A 26,310-nucleotide genomic window follows, 5' to 3' on the forward strand; every position below is an offset into this window, starting at 1 on the left:
CTCAGACTTTCAATCAACCACGTGGTAAATAACTTGTTTAATATCTTGTTATCAATTATTAATTATTTCCATTACTGCTCAAATCTACGTAATTGCTAGCTTCATTCATCAGTCAACATACTTCTGGCAAGTTGTATTGTATTGTATTGCATTGCATTATATTGTATTGTATTGTATTGTATTGTATTGTATTGTATTGTATTGTACTGTATTGTATTTCGTCCAACTGATCATACAATGATATGCGTCACGTCAATAATCATATTTACAGTAACAAAGGATAAAACAGTAATATACATGCCATGAGAAATAAACAGAAATATACAATGTGGTAAAGCAGCACAGATAAAATAAATAAATTTAAAAAGAGGCAATACATAAGTTAATTTTCAAGAGCTAAGTATTCTTCAATAGAATAAAAACCATGGTTAGAAACACATTTGAATAAATCTTTCTTAAATGTTGAACACGGTTTTATATGCTTAATGAAGTCTGGCAATTTATTAAGCAAATGTACTCCTGCATAACTCAAACTTGATTCATCGAGCTTAGTTTTGTGTGGTTCTATGTGCAGACTGTGTCTAATTTCTAGTATTATACCTATGTACATCTGAGTTTATGGTAAAACTGTTTACATTCTCCTTCATATATACTAGTGTATGGAAGATTTAACCCTTTATAGGGCCTGGTACAATAATGTACCACCTATTAATATTAACGATATAATTTTTGTGTCGTAGTACAAGTGTGTACTGTGGGATGAGGTACCAGCATTTGTGGGTTGTGCTGCCTGCTACTTTGAGGTCTAGGAACCCGCTGTTCTCTTTCCTGTGACATGTGATTGTGAAGTGGTACACATTTGTACCACGCCCGTTTGGAGGTCTACCTGTGAGCGTGTACTTGTGTTCATCTTCGCTTTACAACTGAATTTCGAAGGAAGTAAAGGATTTCTTACAGTTCCAAGGTATGTATATTTTTGTTAAGATAGATAACCATACACACGTATATAAAATTATATTATATTACGAATACTGAAGTATTGCAATATAAATACAGAGACGTACTTAACCTCCAATTTTAACTCCACGATATTACGTATTCTCACAATAAAATTGGGAGTGATAGTAACATAATTTATAGTATAATATTGAAACCAGACCTTTACTGATAGATCTACGCATAATTACCTTTTGCAATTATAGACAAAAAATTATACAATAAATTCAGTCAAGTTATGTCATGGAATATTTTCTTTGGTAGATCATGAAGGGTCTGTCTAAAGATGAAATAGAAGATATTTTGATCTCTGTCTCCAAAAACCAATTCTTTGAGTCGGATGATGGAGAAGATGACGTTGCTAAAGATGGTATTCCAGTAACACCATCCCATTCACGATGTAAGAGGCACAGAAACACCGAGGTTATAGGTCTTAGTGTGGAAGGTAAACATGATTTTTTCTAAATAATTTGTACCACTGCCCTAGTCTGTCATTTTAGAATGTTATTACTTGGTTCATCGAGCCCCTTTGTGACCTGGATGATTAGATATTGGATTTTCACTGTCTTTTCTGGATTCAAGTCTCGATCGGTCCATGTAAATTTTCTCTGGAAAAGTGAAGGTCAGGCTCTTTTTCTCCAGAATATAAGTGAATGAATAAATGAATGAATTATTGAATGAATTAATGCATGACATAACTGGTTATGGGGCTGAAATTGATTGAAATTGAAACCGAAGATCCAGGCCTCTACAGTCAGCCCAGTTCAATAACTCAGAGCTAGATGGGTCACTGTTTCATTCCTGACCTTTTCTTTGTCTGGTAACAGGCTTAGATTTATATTGTTAATTTATTAGTTTACAGTATTAGTTACTATAGTTCAAACTTTTAATTCTTGTCTGCAGTATTGGAGGATTCTAATGATTTCTCATCAGATGATTCTATAGTGGACCCAAACTTCATGCAAACTGCTAGTTACACAACTAAGCCAGCAGGAACTATCGTACCTGAGTCGTCATCTGAATCAGGGGAAGATGATCATCATACTCCAGCAGATCAATATCATTGGACCAAATTGTGTAAAACACCTGATGAATTTAAAAATGCCCAGTTTCAACAAGATTATGAGCCAAAGGTGGATATAAAGGAAAAATGTTTAGTGCAGTACGGTATGTCATGTAAAGTAAAACATCAATGCATAAAAGAAAATTCTGCTTGAAAGTATTGTTTGATATTTTTCAATAAAATGATATAGTGATGAGTCATGATTTATTTTTGAGTTCCTTTATCATATAAGTGATGAAGGACTCATAATCTACTGTAACATTTTCAGGACAATGAGATGGTACATTATTGTACCATGCCCACTTTAGATTTTACATGACCGTTATAGGGCACTAGTACAATAATGTACCACCCATTTTGACTGATCAAATGGTCATAAATAATTGTAAAATCGAAATCTACTAATAGCATGCATTGTATTAAATCATAAAAACGCAAAAAATAATTATAAGTTGTCAGAGGATCTTATGCCCTATAAAGGGATAAAGGCTAGGCAATTGTAAAATACAATAAAGTTTAAAGTATTTCTTGCAGCTTGTCCTCCTGCTGACACCGGCCATTTCTCTAGTTATTTTCTTTTGTAACTTAAAGATAACTTCTCTATATCGTGAATTCCCCCAGTAAATGTTTCCATAGGTTAGTATGGGATGGACATATGCAAAGTACATTATTCGGCAGGCCTCTAAATTAAAACTATTTTTCAAGGATATTATCATGAAATAAATTCTACTTAGCTTTTCCCCTATAAACTCTGTATGTTTTACCCGGGTTAATGATTCATTCATCCACAAGCCAAGAAACTTGTGATGATGAATACTCAACTATGGTCTCTCCAAATGATATTGGACAAATTTCCGTATTTAGATTAATCTTGTGGTGAAATCTAATCACAGAAGTTTTCTGTTTACTTAAGATTAATTTATTATCTTCAAGCCAGCTCAGGATATTACTCACTATATTGCCTGCCTTTAATTCTAACCCTTCAGAACTTTCATCAGCTACAAAAATGATATCATCTGCAAACAAAGTTAATTGCACTCTTTGAATATCATCGACAATTTGGACTATATCATGAATAAATGCTAAAAATAATAATGGACCTAAAACTGACCCCTGTGGAACACCATGATTTATGCTTTTGGCACAGGAATACACATTCTTAATTTCATTTTTGCTAAAATCAGTACCGGTATATGATATTTCAGCAATCTGTCTTCTATCACCTAAAAATGATTTGAATCAATTATAGGCCATTCCCCGAACTTCACATATGTATGACTTTTCTAAAAGCAAGCTGTGGTCAATTATATCAAAAGCTTTTGTTAAGTCTAAGAAAATACCTAAACATGCACCTTTCCCATCTAGTGTGCCATATTTCCGTTCAATAATGTTAATGAATGCTGTGGTAGTTGGTCTGTTTTTACGAAAGCCATTTTGGCAACCAGCTAATATATTATGCTTCTCTAAGAATGATAATAGTCTATCTTACATAATTCTTTCCAGTATTTTGGAGAATACAGATGGGAGGCAGACAGGTCTATAGTTACCAGCAACTTCTTCACTACCCTTTTTATGTATCGGAACAACTTTGGTTACCTTGAATTTGTCTAGAAATTTACCCGTGGTTAGTGACAAATTTATCAAATAACAGAGAGGTTTGATTATGTATTGGTAACAGCATTTAATAAGGTAGTTTGAATAACCATCTAAACCAGAAGACTTCTTTTTACCCACCTGTTTTATTACCTTCTCTATCTCTTGCTCAATCGCAGGAGTAAGAAACAAGGATGATACATTCCTGTGAACTGTATTCAAGTTTGTTCTTGTCATTGATGTTTGAAAATTTTCCGTAAAACTGCTTCCAGAAAATAGTCACTAAAGATTTCTACAACTTCTTTTGGATCACTGACTTCTTTCCTTTCATCTATAAGAGTAATATTCTTTTTTATTGGAACTAGAGTACCTTTCCCCCGTTTCATAATGTTCCACGTACATTTAGACCTGTTATTAGAATTTTTAGCTCATTCTCATTATGCAGTCTTCTGGCAGCCTTCAAAACTTTTCGATATAAGTTCTCATATTTCTTATAATAATCCTCCAATTCAGATGAGGTGTTACTTAATTTTACACATTTGTTTAAAATTCTTAATTGTCTACTTGAATTTCTAATTCCTGTTGTAAATCCACCCATTCCCATAATTCTTTACAATTACCCTTTTGAGTGGTATTGCCACTTGATAATAATAGTTGAACAAACCCAAAAACTCACTGAAGGCCTCATTAGTTGATTTATTTCTATATACACTCTTCCCTGTAAATTGCATTGTTATTTTTTATATTACGGTTTCTTATTACCCTAAAATTTAGATGCACAATTTGGGCAAAATGATCTGAAAAACCTGTATCATGAACTTCTATTTCATGATTCCACATATCTTTATTCAATACAACTTGATATACTGCTGACTTGGTATCCCCAGATATTTTAGTTGGTTGGTTTACTACTGCTTTTAGACCATACAAGGAAAGCAATATTTCTAGCCTTTGCTTATCTCGCCCAGCATTATTCTTTAAAATATCTACATTAAAGCCGCCAATGATTATTACATTTTTGTTCTTATTCTGTAGGTCATCCAAAATAATTTCAATATTATATAACAATTTTCAACATTACTAGAAGGATTTCTGTAAGTATTAACTTACAATCTACTAGTTCAACAAATCTAGCCTTGAAATGCTCCTCTACATTCAGATATTCAAATTTAGCCAACTGCCTACATCTGATATTATTATTCACATATATACATAAACCTCCACACTTCATTTTCTTTCTACAAAACTTACTTGCAAGACCATAACCTTCTAATAAAAAGTTTGAAATCTTATCCTCTAACAACCAATGTTCAGTTAAACATAAAACATCATACCCTTGTAGGTTATCTGCCAACAGAACCTCCATACTTAGAATTTTCTTTCTTTCATTCTGATGGAACAAATTTGGCTTTCACTTTAGATTATTACTATTGTTACCCTTTACCTTTAAAATCCTGCTCTAGTAATACTAGTCGTTTCCTTGTCCTACTTGACGTTCTTATTTCTGATTGTTTAGCTTGCCCTCCTTCAGTTCGTCCTGATGGTGGTCCAACATTCAGCTTCTCCAGTAACCCCTCTCTCGTTCCTCCAAGTGACTGCTACTAACGAGCTCAATGGTTTCCTCACGAGTTTTCCCTGAGTACTCGGTGCTTTCTGGTATTGCTGTATCTGGTGATTGAGGTAGAATCATATTAATTCCTTTCAGCTGATTTTCTTCTCCTGGGCATCCTTCTTTAGTGGTAGCGCTCACCTCAACTACTTCCTCAACTCTTCTTATACTTGCATTACCTGCAAATGTTCTGCAACTTCCTCATCTTTATCAAACAGCAATGGTATGGCATTATTCATAATAGTTGTTCCTGGGGTCTGTTGTATTTTTTCGTTATCATATTACATAGCTGCTTTTTCCCACTTCTGCTAAGATACACGCCATGTTTTGTTACATATCCTCGATCCATATTTCTCATATCAGTTATTTCTGTATTTTGAAAAGATTTGACAATCTTTGAAATGGTCAATTTGTAAACTAGGGGCTTGAAGCCCAGAATCTGTAAAATTCTCTAATCTTGGATTTTCCTAATCTTGTTTCAAGATTGCTATTTGTACCTGTCGTGTTGTTATGTTCACTCAGTGAAAAAGATTGTTAAGTTTGTTTTCGGAAAAGAAATATAACCTTTTACAGTTTTAATTCAATTTTGGATGTCGTAGTTAGACCCATTCAATATATTATTATGTAGGTACTTTTAGTATTTCTCCACAGATTTTACTTTCTACTTATTTGCACATTCTTTAAAGGGTACAGTTTTAGAGCAATGTTCTCTAAAAATAAATGTTGGTTATGTTTCATACGAATTATATTTCACTTATACAAAGATATACATTTCGTTTTACAGGTTTATTCATTATGAATACTACAAAATTGTCAAAATACAATTTTAAGAGAAGCTAATTTATGGACTTTGTGTTTGTGTCTTCAAGAAGAAAATAAGATGTGGATGAACGTGGTGAATTTTGTTTGAAGATTGCAGTCATATTCTGCGAATGTCAGAGTGGCGTGTGCTCTCTTCATTCAGGAGGTGAAGATCTTAGGCCTTCTTTTCAGTTGGAGGAGGAACAGTAGGAATCTCTGGGTATTCAAGTGTAGCACCATCTTCACACTCGAAGATAGGGCAGCAGTCAGGGAAGGGGGCCGTCTTGTTGGTCTTCTCGGACAGCTTGCACTTAGGGTTGGGCTTTGGCAGAGGGCCACAGTCCTCTACCAGCTCCAGGAGACGACCGCTGGGATCTCCCTCAGGAATAACACATGTAGAGCGGCCGCAGAAAGGAGACAGGTCCCAGGTCTTGTTGGGTTCGATAGTGGCGCAACGAGTAGAAGCGAAGCACATACCAGGGAAATCTAAAACAAACAACAGATAACTACCTTCAGTAACAGACGATATAGCCTAATTATATCTCAATATATTAATACGTTCGCAGCTCAGTTTTCAAACATTTTCTTACTGTTTTGTTAAAAATATTTTTCAATAAACTCCCACAGGAAATTAAACTGCTGTCAGATTCCATATTCAAGAAAAGATTTTAGAATTTTAGCAAACAATGTATTATATTCTGTAGGTGAAGTGTGATGATTTTCAAATATACCATGTAATTGTACATATATAGTTTATCACTTTATATTTATCTATTAAATTCTAAATTATATACAAGAATATAGAACTGAACTTTGTGTACTGATAACTTGAAGTGTTAGTTTTACACTGTTACACGGAAATTCTGATTCATTCACGAAAAGATACGGTGTGTGTGGATTTCAAATCAACAAGATTTCAGAATATTAGCATGTACCCGCAGTTTCGCTCGCGTTTATTAATTCAGCCGTTAGATGTTTTTAAACCATTTATTTAAAAGTAAAAGAACATTAGACCTATATATATATATATTAACTATATTAACACACATAGTTTTTACATAAATTGCATGAATTATATTATTTTTTTGTGTTCAATAAATTTCCAATTTCTTTGCAATCATTTAAGAAAAGGCTAGGAAAACAACAGATAGGGAATCTGCCACCTGGGCGACTGCCCTAAATGCAGATCAGTAGTGATTGAGTACTTTCAATGCCTAAGATACCAGGTTGGTGGATGGTACATATAACATTAAAACAATATGAAAGACCACACTATTTTTTCCTTATAGAGTTTCCGGATAAACTATGGTAAGTGACCGTCCATTTGGAGCTGAGATGTATAGTGTGTTTGTCTTTCCAACTCCTTAACAACCCACGTACAGTTGATCATGGTAGAAGCACCGTTTCCGAAGATCGAGTCCTACAACTTAAAGCGATTGTCCTTGTGCCTTGTTGATGAATATAGCGAGGAGGATTCACATTCCTGAGAAGGATAATCGGTGTCACAACCTTCAACTCCAAAATGTTCGAGGGTACTCCAGGTGACTCCAAGTTGTTCAATAGCTCTGTCTTGTAGCTGACAGCATCCGTATTACATGTCATGTCGATGATGACGTTCACAGCTTCATTTCTCAGAGTAAGAATTGCTCTTGACACAGCCATACGTGAAAATTTTAAGTGAATGAAATGAATTTCGAGTAGATATTTAGCTATACTCATAAATAAATAAGTAATTGAAACTATAAACATTTAACAATACGCCTCTGTTAACTATTTCAAATCTCTGATTGCCATATGTTTGGCTGGGCATCGCACACATACACACAGACAAGCAGTTTCGGATATTACCTACTGAATGTGGCTCCTCGTGTCGGGAACCGAAAATAGCTTCCTACGCCATGGACTTGAAATGGCTCCATTGACTATCTTATGCACTTTGCCTAGCGACAGTGACGCTATGCATTTAATCCTCGTGACTGCACGATGGATACTGTATATTTCCGTTAAATTTTAAGAAATGCAAGATTTTTCCTGCACTATTGAGGCGATTTGGAAGATGTTGATACAAATTGAGCCTTTTAACCCCCTCTGGTTTAAGAGCTTGAGTTTTGTCAAACATACACGTTAGCGTTTTATATAATAACAATAGATTATATATATGTAGCTACAGAATATGTTATCCTAGTCTAACATATGATATATACTGTATCCTTAAGCATAAGGTGCTTTTGTGACGTATCCTATTCTGTAAAATGCAGGTAAAGGAAATAAATTTGAATTTGAAAATTTGAATTCAATGTTTGTGAAGGAAAATATTTGAAATGTAAACGGTTCTAAGGAGCAATACGTTATACTGTATGATGATGCATGTTAGGAAGATACATTCATCCAACACAATTAACGTTGACATTTTTTTCAAATAATTCGATCATTTGAGAAAATAGATAGCCTACAGAATCAATTCCTTACCATATGCGAATGAATTAGACCATATAAAAGTTAGTTAGCAGCCTTCAAATTACTTTAGGTGTTTGTTTCTTCTTACTAAAGCAAAATAATTGAATACGTAACGATCCTCAGACTGCTAAATTGAATCCCCCACTCCATGGACGGTAGCATTAATCATATCCTCTGGGAAGATCTATGCACGAGAACATAATTGAATAGCTGCTGGTGGGATGATCTGCCGCGCCAGGATTAAGTTATCGTGAAACCACTTTATAATATATCAGAAATACCTGATACCCGTAAGAGAACATTACTTTTTTATAAACCTGGACAAAGCTCACGCGAGGATTATCCACGTGGAAATGTTAACTCATCTGGGAGGTGGAGTTTATTTACGCTAGGCTCCTCACTTTCATCTATCCTATCCGACCTCCCGTGGTCAATACTTGTTCTTTTCCGAACGGCGGTATTAGAGCATTCGAGGCCAAGGTTGTCTTTTATTTTCACGCCCTTCGTGGTCCTTGTCTTCCTTTGGCCGATACTTTCATTTTTCGAAGTGTCGGATCTCTTCCATTTTTTCTGTCCGATCAGTGTTAATAGAGGATGGTTGCCTAGTTGTACTCTTCTTAAAATAATAATCATCACCACCACCGCCGAGATGGAGTTTGTGACTCAGAGCCGGAATAAATTCAGCCCCTCCGTTTTAGATAACCAACTCTTTCAATCATTTACTGTTAGTTGTTATGAATTATTTCTCTCTTCTTATCTAATGTCAAAGTATAAGAAAATATTTAAAGGGCAATGTGGAATTCGATGATGTAAGGTAGAATGAATTTGCCTTTCATCTAACGCGAAGCTTTGATGAAAAAATGATGGAAGTACATTGACTACAGCTGTCACTACCTCAAAAAAGATCCTGTATAAAAATCAATAGATGTGTTAAAAATACAGTGATATTTCAAGAGTAATCGTAGAGCCTCCGTGACTCAGGCGGCAGCTAGGCCGGTCCCTCACCGCTCAGTTCCGCGGTTCAAATCCCGGTCACTCCATGTAAGCTTTGTGCTGGACAAAGCGGAGGCGGGACACCTTTTTCTCCGGGTAATATTTAGAAACGAGACTTCGACTTCTGGAGAGGGACATGGACCTAAGGTTTACTCAACCTTCAACTTTCATTCCAGCAACACTCTCCAGTATCATTTCATTTCATCTGCCATTCATGAACCATTGCCCCCACAGGAGTACGACACGCTTCAGCAGCTGGCACAATTCCTATTCTCGCAGCTAGATGGGGGCTTCATTCATGCCATTTCTGATGCGGTCGAATGACTGGGAACAAACTGTGGATTTTCATTTCAGAGTTATCCTCCCTTGTACAAACCATAGGGACCTCAAGAGGAGTGAAAGATAAGCATTTCCACCTTGGTGCTCTTTTCAGTTGAAGGCTGAGTAATCCTTAGGACAATGTCCCTCTCCAGAAATCGAAGTCTCGTTTCTAAATATTACAACTTCGTGACGAAAAATCGAATCAAAGTCCTTCCGGTTGAACCAAGTACGCCTTACAACTTCGCCTAGGTCAAGTGTTGTGTTCTAAGTCGCGAGTTAAATACTGGTCAAGCTCGGTGATTTTTTGAAGACTGAAAATTCGTTAGCTCATACGGTTCCTGTTTTAAACTAAAAGAATCTTAAAACGCATATGAGAAGATATGTTTCGCTTCTAGTAACACTGATCGTAGCAAAATTTCGTTGGTGTGACCTAGTACAGTACTTACAATCAGCAACCGAATCCATACGATATTATTATTATTATTATTATTATTATTATTATTATTATTATTATTATTATTATTATTATTATTATTATTATTTACAAGCTGCTTTACATCGCACTGGCACAGATAGGTCTTACAGTGACGATGGGATAGGAAAGGGCTAAGAGTGGGAAGGAAGTGGTAGTGGGTCTTAATCAAGGTACCGCTTGATTTATTATTATTTACCTTGGTGTGAAACTGGTGCCGTACTTGGAAACTTATCCTCAATCCACAAAAAATGCAGCCACATGACCATAACATCTCCTCTACCGACATCATATTACCTGTTCGACAAGCCCATCACCGTAGTTACGCAACAGCGTGACCTAGGTGTAATATTCGATACAAAATTACAATTCAAGACCCACACAGAAACATATACAACCAAGGCTATGAAATTACTAGGCATTCTCTATCCCTTCACATAAATTTCTGACACCATTGCTCTTCGTCACTTCTTCCTCACGATCATTCTACCTCTCTTAAACTACTGCTCTCCGATTTGGACAACAGCCGGCCCCTTCAATACTAACCAGTTAGACAGAGCAGTGTCCTTTTTTGATGCAATTGTAAGGAACAGAAACCCCAAGCTCAGAAATCTGTCTACGCAGCAGGTATTAATGGCAATTAATATGTCACCGCTGCACATCAGGCGACAGGTAGCTGACCTGAGTTTCCTCCACGGGATCTTAAATGGGCATTACCGCTCAGAACATCTTGTCTCACTCTTCTCTCTCCGTGTTCCTTCCCGCTCCACCAGAACCAGAGACCTTCTCCACATTCCCCACACTCAGCACTCAATACTTCAACGATCTTTCCTAATCCGCCTCCCAACACTCTTTAACAATATTAATAGGAGACAAGAACTTGATGTAGCATCAAATAAAATCATATTCGAGAGGGGTGTAAATAGTCTCTTAAAGATAAGTTGATGTGAAGGGATTATACCGTCATCTTGACCCATGACGACTTGGCTATGAACATGGACATTCTCATGGTTTTCGATTTGGACAGTTGTTATTAGTAGGCTGTGTACCTGATCTTGTTATATTTTGTTATGTTTGTTATATTTTATAATGAAAGTTTACGTTTGTTAAATAGTCTGTTGACAGTGCAAGTGAAATTTGCTCAGTGTAGCTGCATCATGTGCTTCGTGAATAAATAAAAAATAAAAATGGGAAACCACGGAAAACCATACTCAGGGCTGCCGACACTGGGTTTCGAACCCACTATCTCCCGATCCAGTCTCACAGCTGCACACCCCTAACCACACGGCCAACTCGCTCAGTGCTATTATTATTATTATTATTATTATTATTATTATTATTATTATTATTATTATTATTATTATTATTATTATTATTATTATTATTATTATTTTGCTGGCGAGTCCTAGTGTTTACAGTGCACTATGTCTTCTGGTATCGGCTAGAGCAAATTTGTTACTTTAACTGAACTGTCTCAGCCTCATCCTCGGTTTTGACAATATGAAAGTAACTGAGGTATGAGCGATGCTACTAATGCAAAGCCTTATGCAGCCAGTCCTTGTTATGAATGGTGTGAAAATGTCACTCATAGGGTTAGTTGGTGGGCTTATTTCAGTGGGACTGGCAGGCTGATATGTAGTAACTTAGTAACTTCTGGCTTAGTGAAGGAAATAACGGGAAACTACCTCACTCTTCTTTTCTTTCGTAACCACTTCAGTGACGTCTAGGCCATCTTTGACAGGTGATGGTATAGCTGAACCAGCCTTCGGGATGAGTAGGCAACATTATTATTATTATTATTATTATTATTATTATTATTATTATTATTATTATTATTATTATTATTATTATTATTATCATCATCATCAATGGATGTACAGTTGAATGTCTTCCTAAGGATAAGAAAAATGCGGATTCTGTTGTTTACCCAGTTAAATATTTGCAAAGAATTTGGAAATTTGTTGAACATCTCCCTTGGCAAATTATTTCAATCCCTAACTCCTCTTCCTATAAACGTATATTTGCCGCAATTTGTCCTCTTGAATTCCAATTTTATCATCACACTGTGATCTTTCTTACTTTTAAAAACACCACCCAAACTTATTCGTCTACTAATGCCAATCCACGCCATCTCTCCACTGACAGCTCGGAACATACCACTTAAGTCGAGCAGCTCGTCTCCTTTCTCCCAAGTCTTCCCAGTCCAAACTTTGCAACATTTTCGTAACGCTACTCTTTTGTCGGCAATCACCCAGAGCAAATCGAGCTGCTTTTCTTTGGATTGTTTCCAGTTCTCATATCAAGTAATCCTGATGAGGATCCTATACACCGGAACCATACTCTAACAGGTATCTTACCAGAGACTTATACGCCCTCTCCTTTACATCCTTACTGCAAATCCTAAATACCCTCATAATCATGTACAGAGATCTGTACCCTTTATTTACAATCCCGTTTATGTGATTACCTCAATGAAAATTTGTCCTTATATTAACACTTTAGTACTTGACAGTGTTCCCCATAAGGAACCTTCACCCCATCAATGCAGTAATTTAAACTGGGAGGACTTTTCCTATTAGTAAAACTCGTCTATGACTATGCAGAAACCTACATCTTGATAATTAATCTATCCCAGTAAATGGAAATCGAAATCTAACAATCCACCAAAGATAGGTATAAAATGAAAATGTATATAAATTTATGAGAGATTCACGGCCAGCCTAGAAACTAAGACTTTATTATCCTCAAGATCACTATGAAAATCTACAATTCCCAAAACTCTCCGAAGGGGGCCGATCTGGGGAGTTCAGTGTTGGGTCTCGGAAGTAAGGCAGGCACGGGCAGTAGGTGATTTCCTACCTGACAGCTTTCGGCTCACGAAGTTGGCAGGCACCAGTGACTTTCACCTCGGTGATGTTGCAGTACCGGTGGGCAAGTGGATTTCACCGCTCTTAGCGATTTACAGGCTGTGTACGGTACTCTAGGAAGTTAGGCGCATTTCCTGTCGTGTCGTGTCGTGTCATAACTACTGACTATTTTATATAACTTGGTAATCTCTAGGCAGCTCCTAATTAGTTTACTTTTTTATTACATCCTTCCTAGACTTCCGTGGCGATATGGTGCCCTCCTTTCGACCTTAGAGACATCATATGCATCCAGATCAAGAACGACAATCGTATATGCTCAGTTACGTGTCCTTATCAAAGATTAACTTAGAAAGGGAATCACAGTCCAAGGAAAGGAAATCAAAACCCTGAGATTTGCCGGTTATTTTATCTGAGACTGCAGAAGATCTGGAGAGATTGCTGAATGGTATGGACAGAGTCTTGGGGAAGGAGTACTAGATGGAAATAAATAAGTCCAAAACGAAAGTAATGGAATACACTCGAAGGAAGTCACGTGATGTAGGAAATATTAATTAGGAAATTAAGTATTGAAGGAAGCAGATGAATATTGTTACTTGGGTAGTAAAATAACTAGCTATATCAGAAGTAAGAAAAACATAAAATGCAGACTAGCATAAGTTAGGGAGGCCTTCCTTAAGAAAAGAAATTTTCTCACTTTGAACATTGATATAGGAATTAGAAAGATATTTTTGAAAAACTTTCGTCTGGAACGTGGCATTGTATGGAAATGAAACATGGACAATAACTAGCTCATACGAGTAAATAAAGAGAATAGAAGCTTTTGAAATGTGGTGTTACAAAAGAATACTGAAGGTGAGATGGGTAGATCGAATCATGAATGAAGAGATACTGAATCGAATTGGTGAGAGGAGATCGAGTTGGCAAAATTTGACGATAAAAAAGGATAGAATGATAGGACACATCTTAAGACACCCAGGACTAGTTCATTTGGTTTTTGAGGGAAGTGTTGGCGGTACCACGGTACGAATATGGCAAGCAGGTTAGCACAGGATAGGGTGGTATGGAGAGCAGCATCAAACCAGTCTATGGACTGACGGCTCAAACAACAACACAACAACAACAACGTGCCTTAAGAGAATGAGAAAATCACTGACGAATGTTTCGTTAACTTTAGCTCTTACAAGTGGTGTTTCAACACTGCTCTTTACTAGCTAATGGTACGTTGTAGTAGTTAAGCATCTGATCATCCTCTTCAGGTGCCATACTTCGCTTTATGTGTGAAAGTGGATTAATCAGGATCATACACATTTAAAATGTTTTGTTACTTACGTTCCCTTTTTATTAATTAATCAATCAATCAATGATTAATTATTCATAATAATATTGTATGACTGGTTGCCGAATAAGGTCTTTTGAGCAGTCACCACTAGGGAGTTCATGGACCAGTTTTTCTTTAATGTCAAGAGTGCGGACATATTACTAAAAATAGATGAATCCGGGAGATAGTAGGTTCGAATCCCACTATCGGCAGCCCTGAAAATGGTTTTCCGTGGTTTCCCATTTTCACACCAGGCAAATGCTGGGGCTGTACCTTAATTAAGGCCACGGCCGCTTCCTTCCAACTCTTAGGCCTTTCCTATCTGTGTCGGTGCGACGTAAAGCCCCTAGCAAAAAAAAAAAAAAAAAAAAAAGATGAATTACAGTAGAACGTCAGGAGCGAGAGAGTTGGCCGTTCGGTTAGTGTTGCACAGCTGTGAGCTTGCATTTGAGAGATAGTGGGTTCGAACCCCACTGTCAGCAGCCCTGAAAATGGTTTTCCGTAGTTTCCCATTTTCACACCAGGAAGATGCTGGGGCTGTACCTTAATTAAGGCCACGGCTACCTTCCTTTCCACTCCTATGCCTTTCCTATCCTATCATCGCCATAAGACCTATTTGTGTCGGTTCGAACGTCAGGAGATAGGATGCCATCGGTTAAACAAGTAATTGCACTTGTTAAATACCAGTATTTGTTAGCAAAAGCGTGTAAAAACAGGCACGGTTTAAGTGTACGAAAGTTATTCTAATTTCGTCAAGAAGCCTATCTATCTGTCTATTCCCGATCGAGTTGTCCGTGCAGTTAGTGTTGCGCAGCTGTGAGCTTACATTCGGGAGATAGTGGGTTCGAACCCCACAGTCGGCAGCTCTGAAAATGGTTTTCCGTGGTTTCCAATTTTCACTACAGGAAGAAGCTGGGACGGTACCTTAATTAAGGCCACGATTACCTTCCTTTAAACTCCTATGCCTTTCCTATCCTGTCGTTGCCATAAGACCTATTTGTGTCGGTGCGAATGTCAGGAGACAGGATGCCGTCGGTTAAACAAGTAATTGCAGTTTCTATTTTATATTTTTTAATGTTTTTTAAAAATTGCTTTACGTCGCACCGACACAGATAGGTCTTATGGTGACGATGGGATAGGAAGAGGCTAGGAATGGGAAGGATATGGCCGTGGCCTTAATTAAGGTACAGCGCCAGCATTTGCCTGGTGCGAAAATGGGAAACCACAGAAAAACATCTTGAGGGCTGCGGGCAGTAGGTTTCGAACCCATTATCTCCCGAATACTGGATACTGGCCGCACTAAGGGACTGCAGCTATCGAGCTCAATTGCACTTGTTAAATACCAGTATTTGTTAGCAAAAGCGTGTAAAATCAGGCACGGATTAAGTGTAAGAAATTGACTCTAATTTCGTCAAGAAATCTATCTATCTATCTATCTATCTATCTATCTATCTATCTATCTATCTATCTATCTATCTATCTATCTATCTATCTATCTATCACCGAGCGAGTTGGCCGTGCGGTTAGTGTTGCGCAGCTGTGAGCTTGCATTCGGGAGATAATGGTTTCGAACCCAATTGTCGGCAGCCCTGAAGATGGTTTTCCATGCTTTCCTATTTTCACACCAGGTAAATTCTGAGTCTGTACCTTGTTAAAGGCCAAGGCCGCTTTCTTCCAACTGACATCCCTTTCCTATTCTATCGTCGCCATAAGACCTATTTGTGTCGGTTCGAACGTCAGGAGATAGGATGCCATCGGTTAAACAAGTAATTGCACTTGTTAAATACCAGTAATTGTTTGCAAAAGCGTGTATAATTACGCACGGGTTAAGTGTAAGAAACTGACCCTGATTTCTTCAAGATAAGTCTGTATCTATCTATCTATCCATCTATCTATCTATTTATTTATTTATCTATCTATCTATCTATCTATCGATCTATCTATCTATCTATCTATCTATCTATCTATCTATCTGTCTGTCTGTCTTCCCCCCAATACTATTACGATTACTCAAAACGAATTAAGTTACGTTCTGTCTTCACTGAAACAGTTTAATATCTCAGTACCAGTACTCTTATAATATTATTTGATCTTTGAGTTAATTTCTACGTATATTTTTCACTGTTGGAACCAACAATTTCCGTGGAAAATTAGAAAGCTAAATTTGGAGATCACAGCTTGTGGAATATGAACAATGTTGAAGAAAACCACGGGCTCAGATTTTCTTGTTATTATGTGCATACTTTGTGGAAGGAGTAGCATTCTCATAGTCTACCGTACAACCATCTCATTCGGTAGTGGTTCTAACCTACTGTGTAACCTCTTTAGTTCTAACTGAACTCTGGGGCAGCACATTTTGCTTAGAAGCGCCTACGGTATATAGTTTCATTTTGAGATACATCGTGAAAAATAAATTTCAGCTTTCGTGAGGAAAATATTTAGGTTTTATCTCTCGAGCAACCACACCCTGAGCTAGCAGACAGCTAGTAACTGTGAGCGTGCATGCCTTTGTCTTGAACACTTTTTTTATGTGCTTTCTCACCGACCGGTTTGTGGTCTAGTGCAGATAGAAGCTCCAGTGACCTTTGGTATTAAGTAGACTTCTATTGACTTGCCATAACTAGACTACCTTGAAATTTATAGAGAAGTAGAGGCAGGCCAAGACGTACGACGATGGTTAGACTCAAAGATAAGAAGTATGCAACTAAACGAGGCCACTGAGATAGAGGCGTTTAGTGAATTCACAAAGGCTTGCAGACTGAACGCGAAAAGGTAAAAAGGTCTATAATGAAGATGTATGTATGGGCAATAATTGAATTTTACTCCCCACCTCAGCCTATTCTGATATTCTAATGAAATCTGGATTGAACTATGGCGTTATTGGAGTTAATTTATTAAGTTATACATTTTGATTTCATGTGCGTGTGTTGATCAAGCCTTCCATAGAAACGACGTGGAAATATTCTCTTGGTCCCAGAGCCTTATGAAGCTCTAGCATGTCAGGAAACAATTGATGTGAGTCGCGTATATTACAGAAAATATGCGGGTAGCACTTTTTAGGTGATATGGTTATGATCCAGAAGGAAACGGTGGTTCGATCACATCAAAGAACGGATGCACGGATGCGAACGGAGGAGTATCTGTTCAGTAGGTGCTATTTCCACTTCAAAACTTTGTTTTAGTGTTTCGTCCACAGGCAGTAATGCAGTAAATGAAATGTCGTATGGCTTTCAGTGCCGGGATATCCCAGGACGGGTTCGGCTCGCCAGGTGCAGGTCTTTCTATTTGACGACCTGCGCGTAGTGATGAGGATGAAATGATGATGAAGACAACACATACACCCAGCCCCCATGCCATTGGAATTAACCAATTAAGGTTAAAATCCCCGACCCGGCCGGGAATCGAACCCGGGACCCTCTGAACCGAAGGCCAGTACGCTGACCGTTCAGCCAACGAGTCGGACAGGCAATGCAGTAGTTGAATACTATAGAAAGTCATGAGCAATCCAGACCAGAAAGATGTAATTCCTTAAAAGTGTACCATATCCGATCATGGGTACGTCCCATGTGCCTTTTATTATATTATTATCTATATATTAAAAGAGTTTACTAAACAGCTTTGGAAAATCCGTCCGTACGTTCTACTGAACCTATTTGCTTCATTTTTGTTTCATTATTTCCGGAATTACCTGCCGGTAAATCCTAAGACACTGATAGGTCTCTAAGTTCAGCCAACTTTGATTAATCATACAATTACATAATTAAATTATCACTCCAATAACTGCAGGCGAAGGCCTATCCTAACCTGCAATACATTCTGTACTTTGCAGTTTGCTAAGCGACTAACACTTTCATCTATTTAATTGCTCATTCACAAGTTAATATACCAATTAGCAACGCTATCGACAGTATAATTATTTACAAAATGAGATCATTCGAACAAGGTTCCCTGCAGTTGACCTCGGTGCTTCACTCCAGCTCGAAAATCGGATAATATTCGGATATAAGTTATGTGATTTTTCATCCTTAGTAATGCCATTGCATGCAGCCATGTTCGATTACTATTTGTCAAGTCAAGCCAGAGAGTAAACACTTCCTCTGATTACGGAAGAATACTCTTCGCTGCCAGATAGCCTACTCTTTGATTCTCTAATTTTTCCCAGCTTCCAAATATATTCAACAGATGACAGAGCGTTCCTAATAACTTACATGCTGCTAAGAAAACAAAGACTACGTGCAAACAGATCCCATCATGACATACGCCTTGGACATTATCTGGGAACACCTATCGAAGGATAACCTAGCTGCAATAGTAACACTAGCTGTGAAGGCCCTTCAGGAACTCTGAAAAGCGGTGGCAAAATGGCCTCTGGTTAAGTTACAGCAGATCATAATGCACGTTAGATAGCAAAATGGGTTAAATTTAAATCTTATAGCAGTTGTACAGTATTTTTGTAGTGATTCCACATAATGTATATGAGTTGATTATGTGTGTAAGTACAGAAGATATGAGTAACATTTTGTAAATAATTAAATTTATTACGGATGAGCTGTGCGTTTAATAGAAACATTGTTGATGTAAGTTGTATAATACTGTATTTTAGGAAAATGTCTTCTTTTCTTTTTAATTTAAAATTTAGTGCTTGAGAACAATATATTTTTGCGTACCATTTGCCACCGAGGTAGACACCTCATTTGCAAACAAAGTATTTTGATTTGATTTGATTTGATTTAATTTGATTTGATTTGATTTGAATTGATTTGATTTGATTTGATTTGATTTGATTTGATTTGATTTGATTTGATTTGATTTGATTTGATTTGATTTGATTTGATTTGATTTGATTGGATTTGATTTGATTTGATTTGATTTGATTTGATTTCATTTGATTTGATTTGATTTGATTTGATTTGATTTGATTTGATTTGATTTGATTTGATTTGATTTGATTTGATTTGATTTGATTTGATTTGATTTGATTTGATTTGATTTGATTTGAAGAGTGAAAGCCATGTATAAAAAAGTTCTTTGCCGGGCAAAGCACTCTCCTTCGAGACTAACCTTGAGCTCACAAGGCAACCGTTCTAAACAGAACTGCGATTAAACAATGCCATTGCCTTCCACGACAGAATACCAAGCTTTACATCAGTAATTGCAGGATAAAAGAACGAATATATGATTTTTTTTTTATTAAACAGACGGCATGAAGACGTCATAGTGGATGAATTCTGACTACGAAGTGCGGCATACCATTACGCACTTCTTATTAAATGTTCATAAAACCATTGAAAATGGCAGGCATAACAATATGAGTAGGACAAGCATATCAAGATGAGTTATCTCACCTATTTATAACTAATGCTGCGGAGCAGCACGATTCCTCTAGTTATTATTTATTATATTTATTTTCTACAACTTCCTTACGTGGAAATAGCGCCTTTTGAACAGACACTCCTCAATTGTCCGTCATAATGACCTTGATGGGAAAGGGAGGAGGAAGAAGAGGTGCAGCCAAGAAGCCGCAGTATAGACGCTAGGAAAGAGAGAGAGAACTTCATGTGTGGGTACAAACCGCAATTACGGTAGTTGCTGTAATGTTTTTATTTGCTGTTAACTCTATAGCAAAAATCTTCTTCAGTATGGATCTCAAAGACAACTTTCTCGACCGAAGTTCAGGAATAGACTGTTGAATTCCATAACAGTACTACACAAAACCAAGTGCTATGATCAGAAGCATCCGGAATGTATAGAAATTGCAGGACTAAGTGGCCCAGATGACAGAGCGTTGTTGGATTTCTGAACCCCTGATGGCGAGTTTTATCCCAGTTCAGTATGATGATATTTGAAGATGATCAAACAAAACAACCCCAGTGGGACAACTTCGCCGTCTCCTAAAACCGTAAAAGAAGTCAATAACGTTCATATAGGAATCAAACACAAATAACTCTAAGGTCTTCAGAAGACCTTGGTGATTTAAAGTCTTTTTTAGTCTTCTTTTTCTTAATCTGTTTACCCTCCAGTGTCGGTTTTTCTCTCGGACTCAGCGAGGGATTCTACCTCTACCACCTCAAGGGCAGTGTCCTGGAGCTTCAGACTCTTGTTCGGGGAATACAACTGGGGAGTATGATCAGTACCTTGCCCAGGTGGTCTCACCTGCTATGCTGAACAGGTGCCTTGTGGAGGGATGGGAAGATTGGAAGGGATAGATAAGGAAGTGGGAAGGAAGCGGCAGTGGCCTGAAGTTAGGTACCATCCCGGCATTTGCCTGGAGGAGAAGGGGAAACCATGGAAAACCGCTTCCAGGATGGCTGAGATGGGAATCGAACCCACCTCTACTCAGCTGACCTCCCGATGCTGAGTGGACCCCGTTCCAGCCCTCGTAGCACTTTTCAAATTTTGTGGCAGAGCCGGGAATCGAACCCGGGCCTCCGGAAGTGGCAGCTAATCACACTACCCACTACACCACAGAGGCGGACGTCTTTTTTTTATTAGGTCTACAATGCGCTATTCCAAAATTAAAAAGCACCTTCTGAGAGTTGAAATGGGGAACAACAAACAACAAGGCACCTAGTAAAATGTCTTGTCTTCCTTTTAATTGCTGAAGAATAATGCAATCTACATATGGTCGTTGCGCCTGCGATAATCCTCATGTGTCAGAGAAATACTGACCCGCAGCACATTTAAAGATGTAACTCGTACAAAATTGTATCTTGGCTAAAAATGCTTTACTGGCCGAACTTCTAAGCTGAAATGTTTCATGATCACAACCGTGGGAACGCCACTTCACACTTGGAAAATTTCATATCCATATCCCGAGATTATAACCTTGTCATTCTTGGTGCCCGGAAGGACGTTATAATACAAGAGGAAAAATTGGGGCAAATATTCATTTATTAGAAGGGGAGTTAGGGATTGGAATAACTTACCAAGGGAGATGTTCAATAAATTTCCAATGTCATTGAAATCATTTAAGAAAAGGCTAGGAAAACAACAGATAGGGAATCTGCCACCTGGGCGACTGCCCTAAATGCAGATCAGTGTTGATTGGTCGACGTGGGTTAGAATCCCCGTCAGGAAGTCGTAAATTTAAGAAACGAGATTTCAACTTCCGGAAGTGCACATGGCCCTGAGGTTCACTCAGCCTACGCCAAAAATGAGTACCAGGTTAATTCCTGGGGGCAAAGGCAGCCGGGCGTAGAGCTAACCACACTACCCCACCAATTGCCGAGGTTACGGATAGTGGAAGCCTTTACCTTCCACCCCTCCAAGGGCCTTCATGGCCTGTACGGAGATGACTTTGCTTTGCTTTTGCTTTGCATTCTTGGTGAGGAGCTGGCGTTCAGTTATGTCGAAACCCTAGTCGCATCCAGCGTTCGTGGATTAGGTGGGAAGGTAAATCGATGTTTATGAAGCAGGTCTCAATTCTCGACCTTGAGCGATACAAATTGTTTAATACCATAGACGTCACTCAATTAGAGCAGTTATAACTCTAGGTTACACTCAACGCGAGCCAATTTGTTCAGCCAGCTCAGTCCATAATCACCCAGCGCGTGCATGAAACTTACAAGCTTGTTCGGCTTTCCGTCATCATAGTAGCAAACATCCCAATGGTATCAACAAATGAGATCTTGACTATTGCCATATATACATCTTCATTATAGACTGTTATACATTCCCGTCTTCAATCTGCAAGCGTCCGCTACAATCCTCTGTTTGTGACTAGCTCTCTGGCCTCGTTTAGTTCTATATTCATAACTCACCATCGAATTATATTTCGTTCCGCAAGTTGTTTCCAAGGAGTCCTTCGCCTATCAAATGGAAGTGGGACTTGTTTAAAACGTTGTGAGCGTGCACGGTGAAAATTCTGTAAAGCAGGATGCTATCCTTACTTACACATAGTCCCAATGAGAATCTCTGTGGATTGTATAGTCCTAGCCACCTGAGCACAAGGAGAGCCATGATTCAGAATACTGTATGTCCGACAGCCCCACTTCCATTCCATAGCAACGGGTATCGCGACTCTCAGGACCACTTACTAGGCCACTCAGCCGTTGTCCGTGGTTCACGAATTAGGACGTGACTATAGTAACCCACAGTACGAACCATGGTTACTGGAAATAATTTAAAAAAAATTACCTGATACCATCCAGAATGCAAACAAAACAGTATGTTGTTAGAGGCAGAGGGTTTCAGTAGAATTCTTTCCCTCGACATTCACTCATGTTGAAACCTTATTTGCTTATGTTTCTCTTAGAGAGCAGCCTATCCGAGGTACTGTTGGAGTTCTCCGTTCACCCGGAAGGACGAGGTTCGATCTCCTGACTGGAAATCGAAAAATAAGACTTGTGGAGGGGCATATAGCATTGAGGTTAACACAACCTTCAACGGAAAGGAGTACCTGATCAATTCCTAGGAGCAAATGTGACTAGGTAAATGACTAAGAACTCCATCCTACTGAGCAACTTTACCTTGTGCTCCTTCAAGAGCCTTCATGTCCTGTACAGAGATGGTTTCGCTTTTCTTTGTAGTTCTCTTAGGTCTGCATTTTAATTTACATTTATTTCATTTCATTACGAGGCACTGACGTCTTTCTTTCTTTCTTTCTTTCTTTCTTTCTTTCTTTCTTTCTTTCTTTCTTTCACTCTGTGGCAATGACCGTCAAGATGATTGTTACCCTTTCCTTCGCTTGTGACACTATGACTACCGAACGAGTTGGCCGTGCGGTCTGAGTTGCGTAGCTGCGAACTTGCATTCGGGAGATGGTGGGTTCGAATCCAACCGTGGGACCTATGACCTCGATGTTAGGCCCCTTTAAACAACAAGCATCATATCATCATCACGAGTACAACCGTCGGCAGCCCTGAATATGGTTTTCCGTGGTTTCTAATTTTGACATTAGGCACATTCTGGGACTGCACCTTAGTTAAGGCAACGACCGCTACCTTCCAAATTCTAGTCCTTTCCCAATATTCCGTCACCGAAAACCTTCGATTTGTTAGGACGATGTTAAACCACTTAACAAAGAAGCACCATGTCTATAGATTGGAAGTGTTAGCTTCATCCTGAGGTATCATAAATGACAGCCGGATATCCCAAGAAACTGGAAAACTAAAAATAATACTTTTGTTCCGAGACAAAATTCACTAAAGTAGATTCCGGTTTAAAAGTTCAAATGCCTATCACTTCAATAAATAAATAAATAAATAAATAAATAAATAAATAAATAAATAAATAAATAAATAAATAAATAAATAAATAAATAAATAAATAAATAAATAAATAAATAAATAAATAAATAAATAAATAAAATTAATTAATTAATTTAAAAAATGAGAACCCATTGTGAATGAGAGCGTAGATTACACCTACAATATCCCTTGCCGGCCGTAATAGGTGACCAAAGTAAGACCTCCTTCTGGGACCCTAAACCATTGAAGCAAATCCCGAACTGAGTCAGGCATTGCGATCACTGTCTGTATTGGACTACCTACTTTCAACTGTGCAATCCGACCTCGTATCCCTTCCCCTTTTCTTGCCAGTATCTTCATTCTTCGCAGGGTTGGACTTTTTCTCTTTCGATTAGAATTAAAGGGAATCATGACTGAAATTTTGGCCATTTCCTTCCAATATATCGATTGTTCACTTTTTTGTTTGCAAAAGGTTCACTTCTTTAACAATTTGTAATTACTTTCACCCTATCACCATTTTTGAAGCCGTAAGGATCATTTAAAAAAGGAAGTGGTCATGCATTTAAAGGGAAAACCCACGCCTCGAATTCCTGTTTCCTCACTTTTTTTATTTTTCAGCACTATAACTTTTCTCTCATATTCCGATGAAACTTTCAGGACATCTTCCAGTATGCATACGAATTAAATGTTGCTATGCATTTTAATGTTCAAGTTAATAATATCACCATTTTTTAACTTTGAAATTGCAATGCAATCCATTTCTACAAATTTTGTGAGTTAAGAGAAATTTGAACATTTGTACCTTCTGCATTTCTTTTCTGAAAACAAAACGCAGGTTAACCGTTAATTATATATGTGTTAAGTACCAGCTGACCAAATTTCAGCTAAAAAAATGTGACGCAAGGAGCATTTTCTGAACTGCATGGTAAAATACAATTAATAGATTGGTTGATAACATTGGTACATACGATTTTCATCAAACTTTTCCCTTAAGATTTTGTATCGAAGGTTGGAATTTGACGGTGATAAGCAGAAACTTGCGAAAGTTGGAAATTTCAGTCATGACTCTCCTTAAGAGGAGAAGTTTGCCTAAGTGTTCCTCACCGCCATAATTTATTATGATATGCATCTTTTTTGAAGAATTAGTGATCTTTTTTAATGAAATGAATGCATAATTTAATTATTGAGAATATAGCCTGCCGTATGCTGGCTTTTTAGCAGGGTCATTGACCCCGACGTTAGGCCCCTTCACACAAGAATTATAATCGTCCTTCTTATCATCACCATCATCACCACCACCATCATATCCTTACCGTCATTTGTAATATCATTTCGCACATCATTTCTTTCTAAGTGTACCTCTACTCCAGACAATATTACATCATGAGATGGTAGATTTGACACGTAGATGAAAACCAAGGTCACCTAACATTCGATCAGTAGGGCAGATCTGCTCAAATGCAAACAATTAGCGCAACCATGTTAAGGTGTATAATTTTGACCTTGCATAGCTATTATGGTGCGTTTGTCGCCTTGAGTTTGAGACATATGCTAATTTCTGGACGTTCGTTATGACGTAGATGGCAATTGCTGTCGAAGTTATTTAGCTTTGTGAGCCTGTCTTCTTCAATGATCAATCGTCATTTTGTTATAAGAATGAATTCACAACATGTTTAGCTTGAATCATGATATCTTGTTTGAATCAAATTGAAATATACGGGTAAATTTAAGTTAATTAGCGTGAAACAAGGTTCTTGCTTTTAAGCTTGTTTATTACTAATAGTAATTGTTGTTCGGATCACTTGTCCACGCACTGGTTTGATGGAACCGTCTTTTTTTAATGGGCTTTACGTCACAATGACACAGTTAGGTCTTATGGCGAGGATACGTTAGGACTGGGAAAGAACCGATCACGGCTTTCATTGAGATACAGCCGCAGCATTTGCCTGGTGTGGATTTGGGAAACCACGGAAAACCATCTTCAGGGCTGCTGACAGTGGGGTTCGAACTCACTATCTCCCGAATGCAAGCTCACATCTGCGAGTCCCTAACCGCACGGCCAACTCGCTCGGTAGGAACCGTCCTCACCAACTTTTAGATGATGATCGTAGTGGTGGAAGACGTTATAGTATTAAATCGCAAAACAACTATATCAGATCCTATTCTGTGCTTTACCCCTTGCGGGCGGGGGACGCACATGTAGAATACACCCGCGGTATCCCTTGCCTGTCGTAAGAGGCGACTAAAAGGCGCCCCAGGGGCTCTGAACTTTGGAGCGTGGGTTGGGGACTGCGGGCCCTTAGGTGAGTCCTGGCATTGCTTCCACTTATTTGTGCCAGGCTCCTCACTTTCGTCTATCCTGTCTGACCTCCCTTGGTCAACTCTCGTTCTTTTCCGACCCAGACGGTATTAGAGCATTCGAGGGCTAGGGAGTCCTTCGTGGCCCTTGCCTTTCTTCGTCCGTTACTTCATTTGTCGAAGTGGCGGATCCCTTCTTTTTCTTCTTTTTTCTCTCTCTCTACCCCCTGTGGGTGGGGGATGTAGACGAAAAATACACCCACGGTATCCCCTGCCTGTCCTGCGAGGCGACTAAAAGGGGCGACCAAGGAATGTTTGTCTTAGAACCATAAAA

The 26,310-nt window shown here is 38.2% G+C and overlaps 1 protein-coding gene across 2 annotated transcripts in view; it reads right to left on the bottom strand.

Annotated features, from left to right (window-relative positions):
• Nucleotides 1-5,988: 5,988 nt before the first annotated feature.
• LOC136874282 (uncharacterized) overlaps nt 5,989-26,310 on the bottom strand; it is a 102,846-nt gene continuing 82,524 nt past the window's right edge. For both annotated transcript variants that reach the window (XM_067147913.2, XM_067147912.2), the window contains exon 3: nt 5,989-6,548. In XM_067147913.2, coding sequence (XP_067004014.1) covers nt 6,238-6,548 — 311 coding nt within the window. In that variant the 3' untranslated portion in view covers nt 5,989-6,237. The remainder of the gene's footprint in view (nt 6,549-26,310) is intronic.

Source organism: Anabrus simplex, chromosome 5, assembly GCF_040414725.1.
Source record: "Anabrus simplex isolate iqAnaSimp1 chromosome 5, ASM4041472v1, whole genome shotgun sequence".
NCBI classification, from domain to species: Eukaryota; Metazoa; Arthropoda; class Insecta; order Orthoptera; family Tettigoniidae; genus Anabrus; species Anabrus simplex.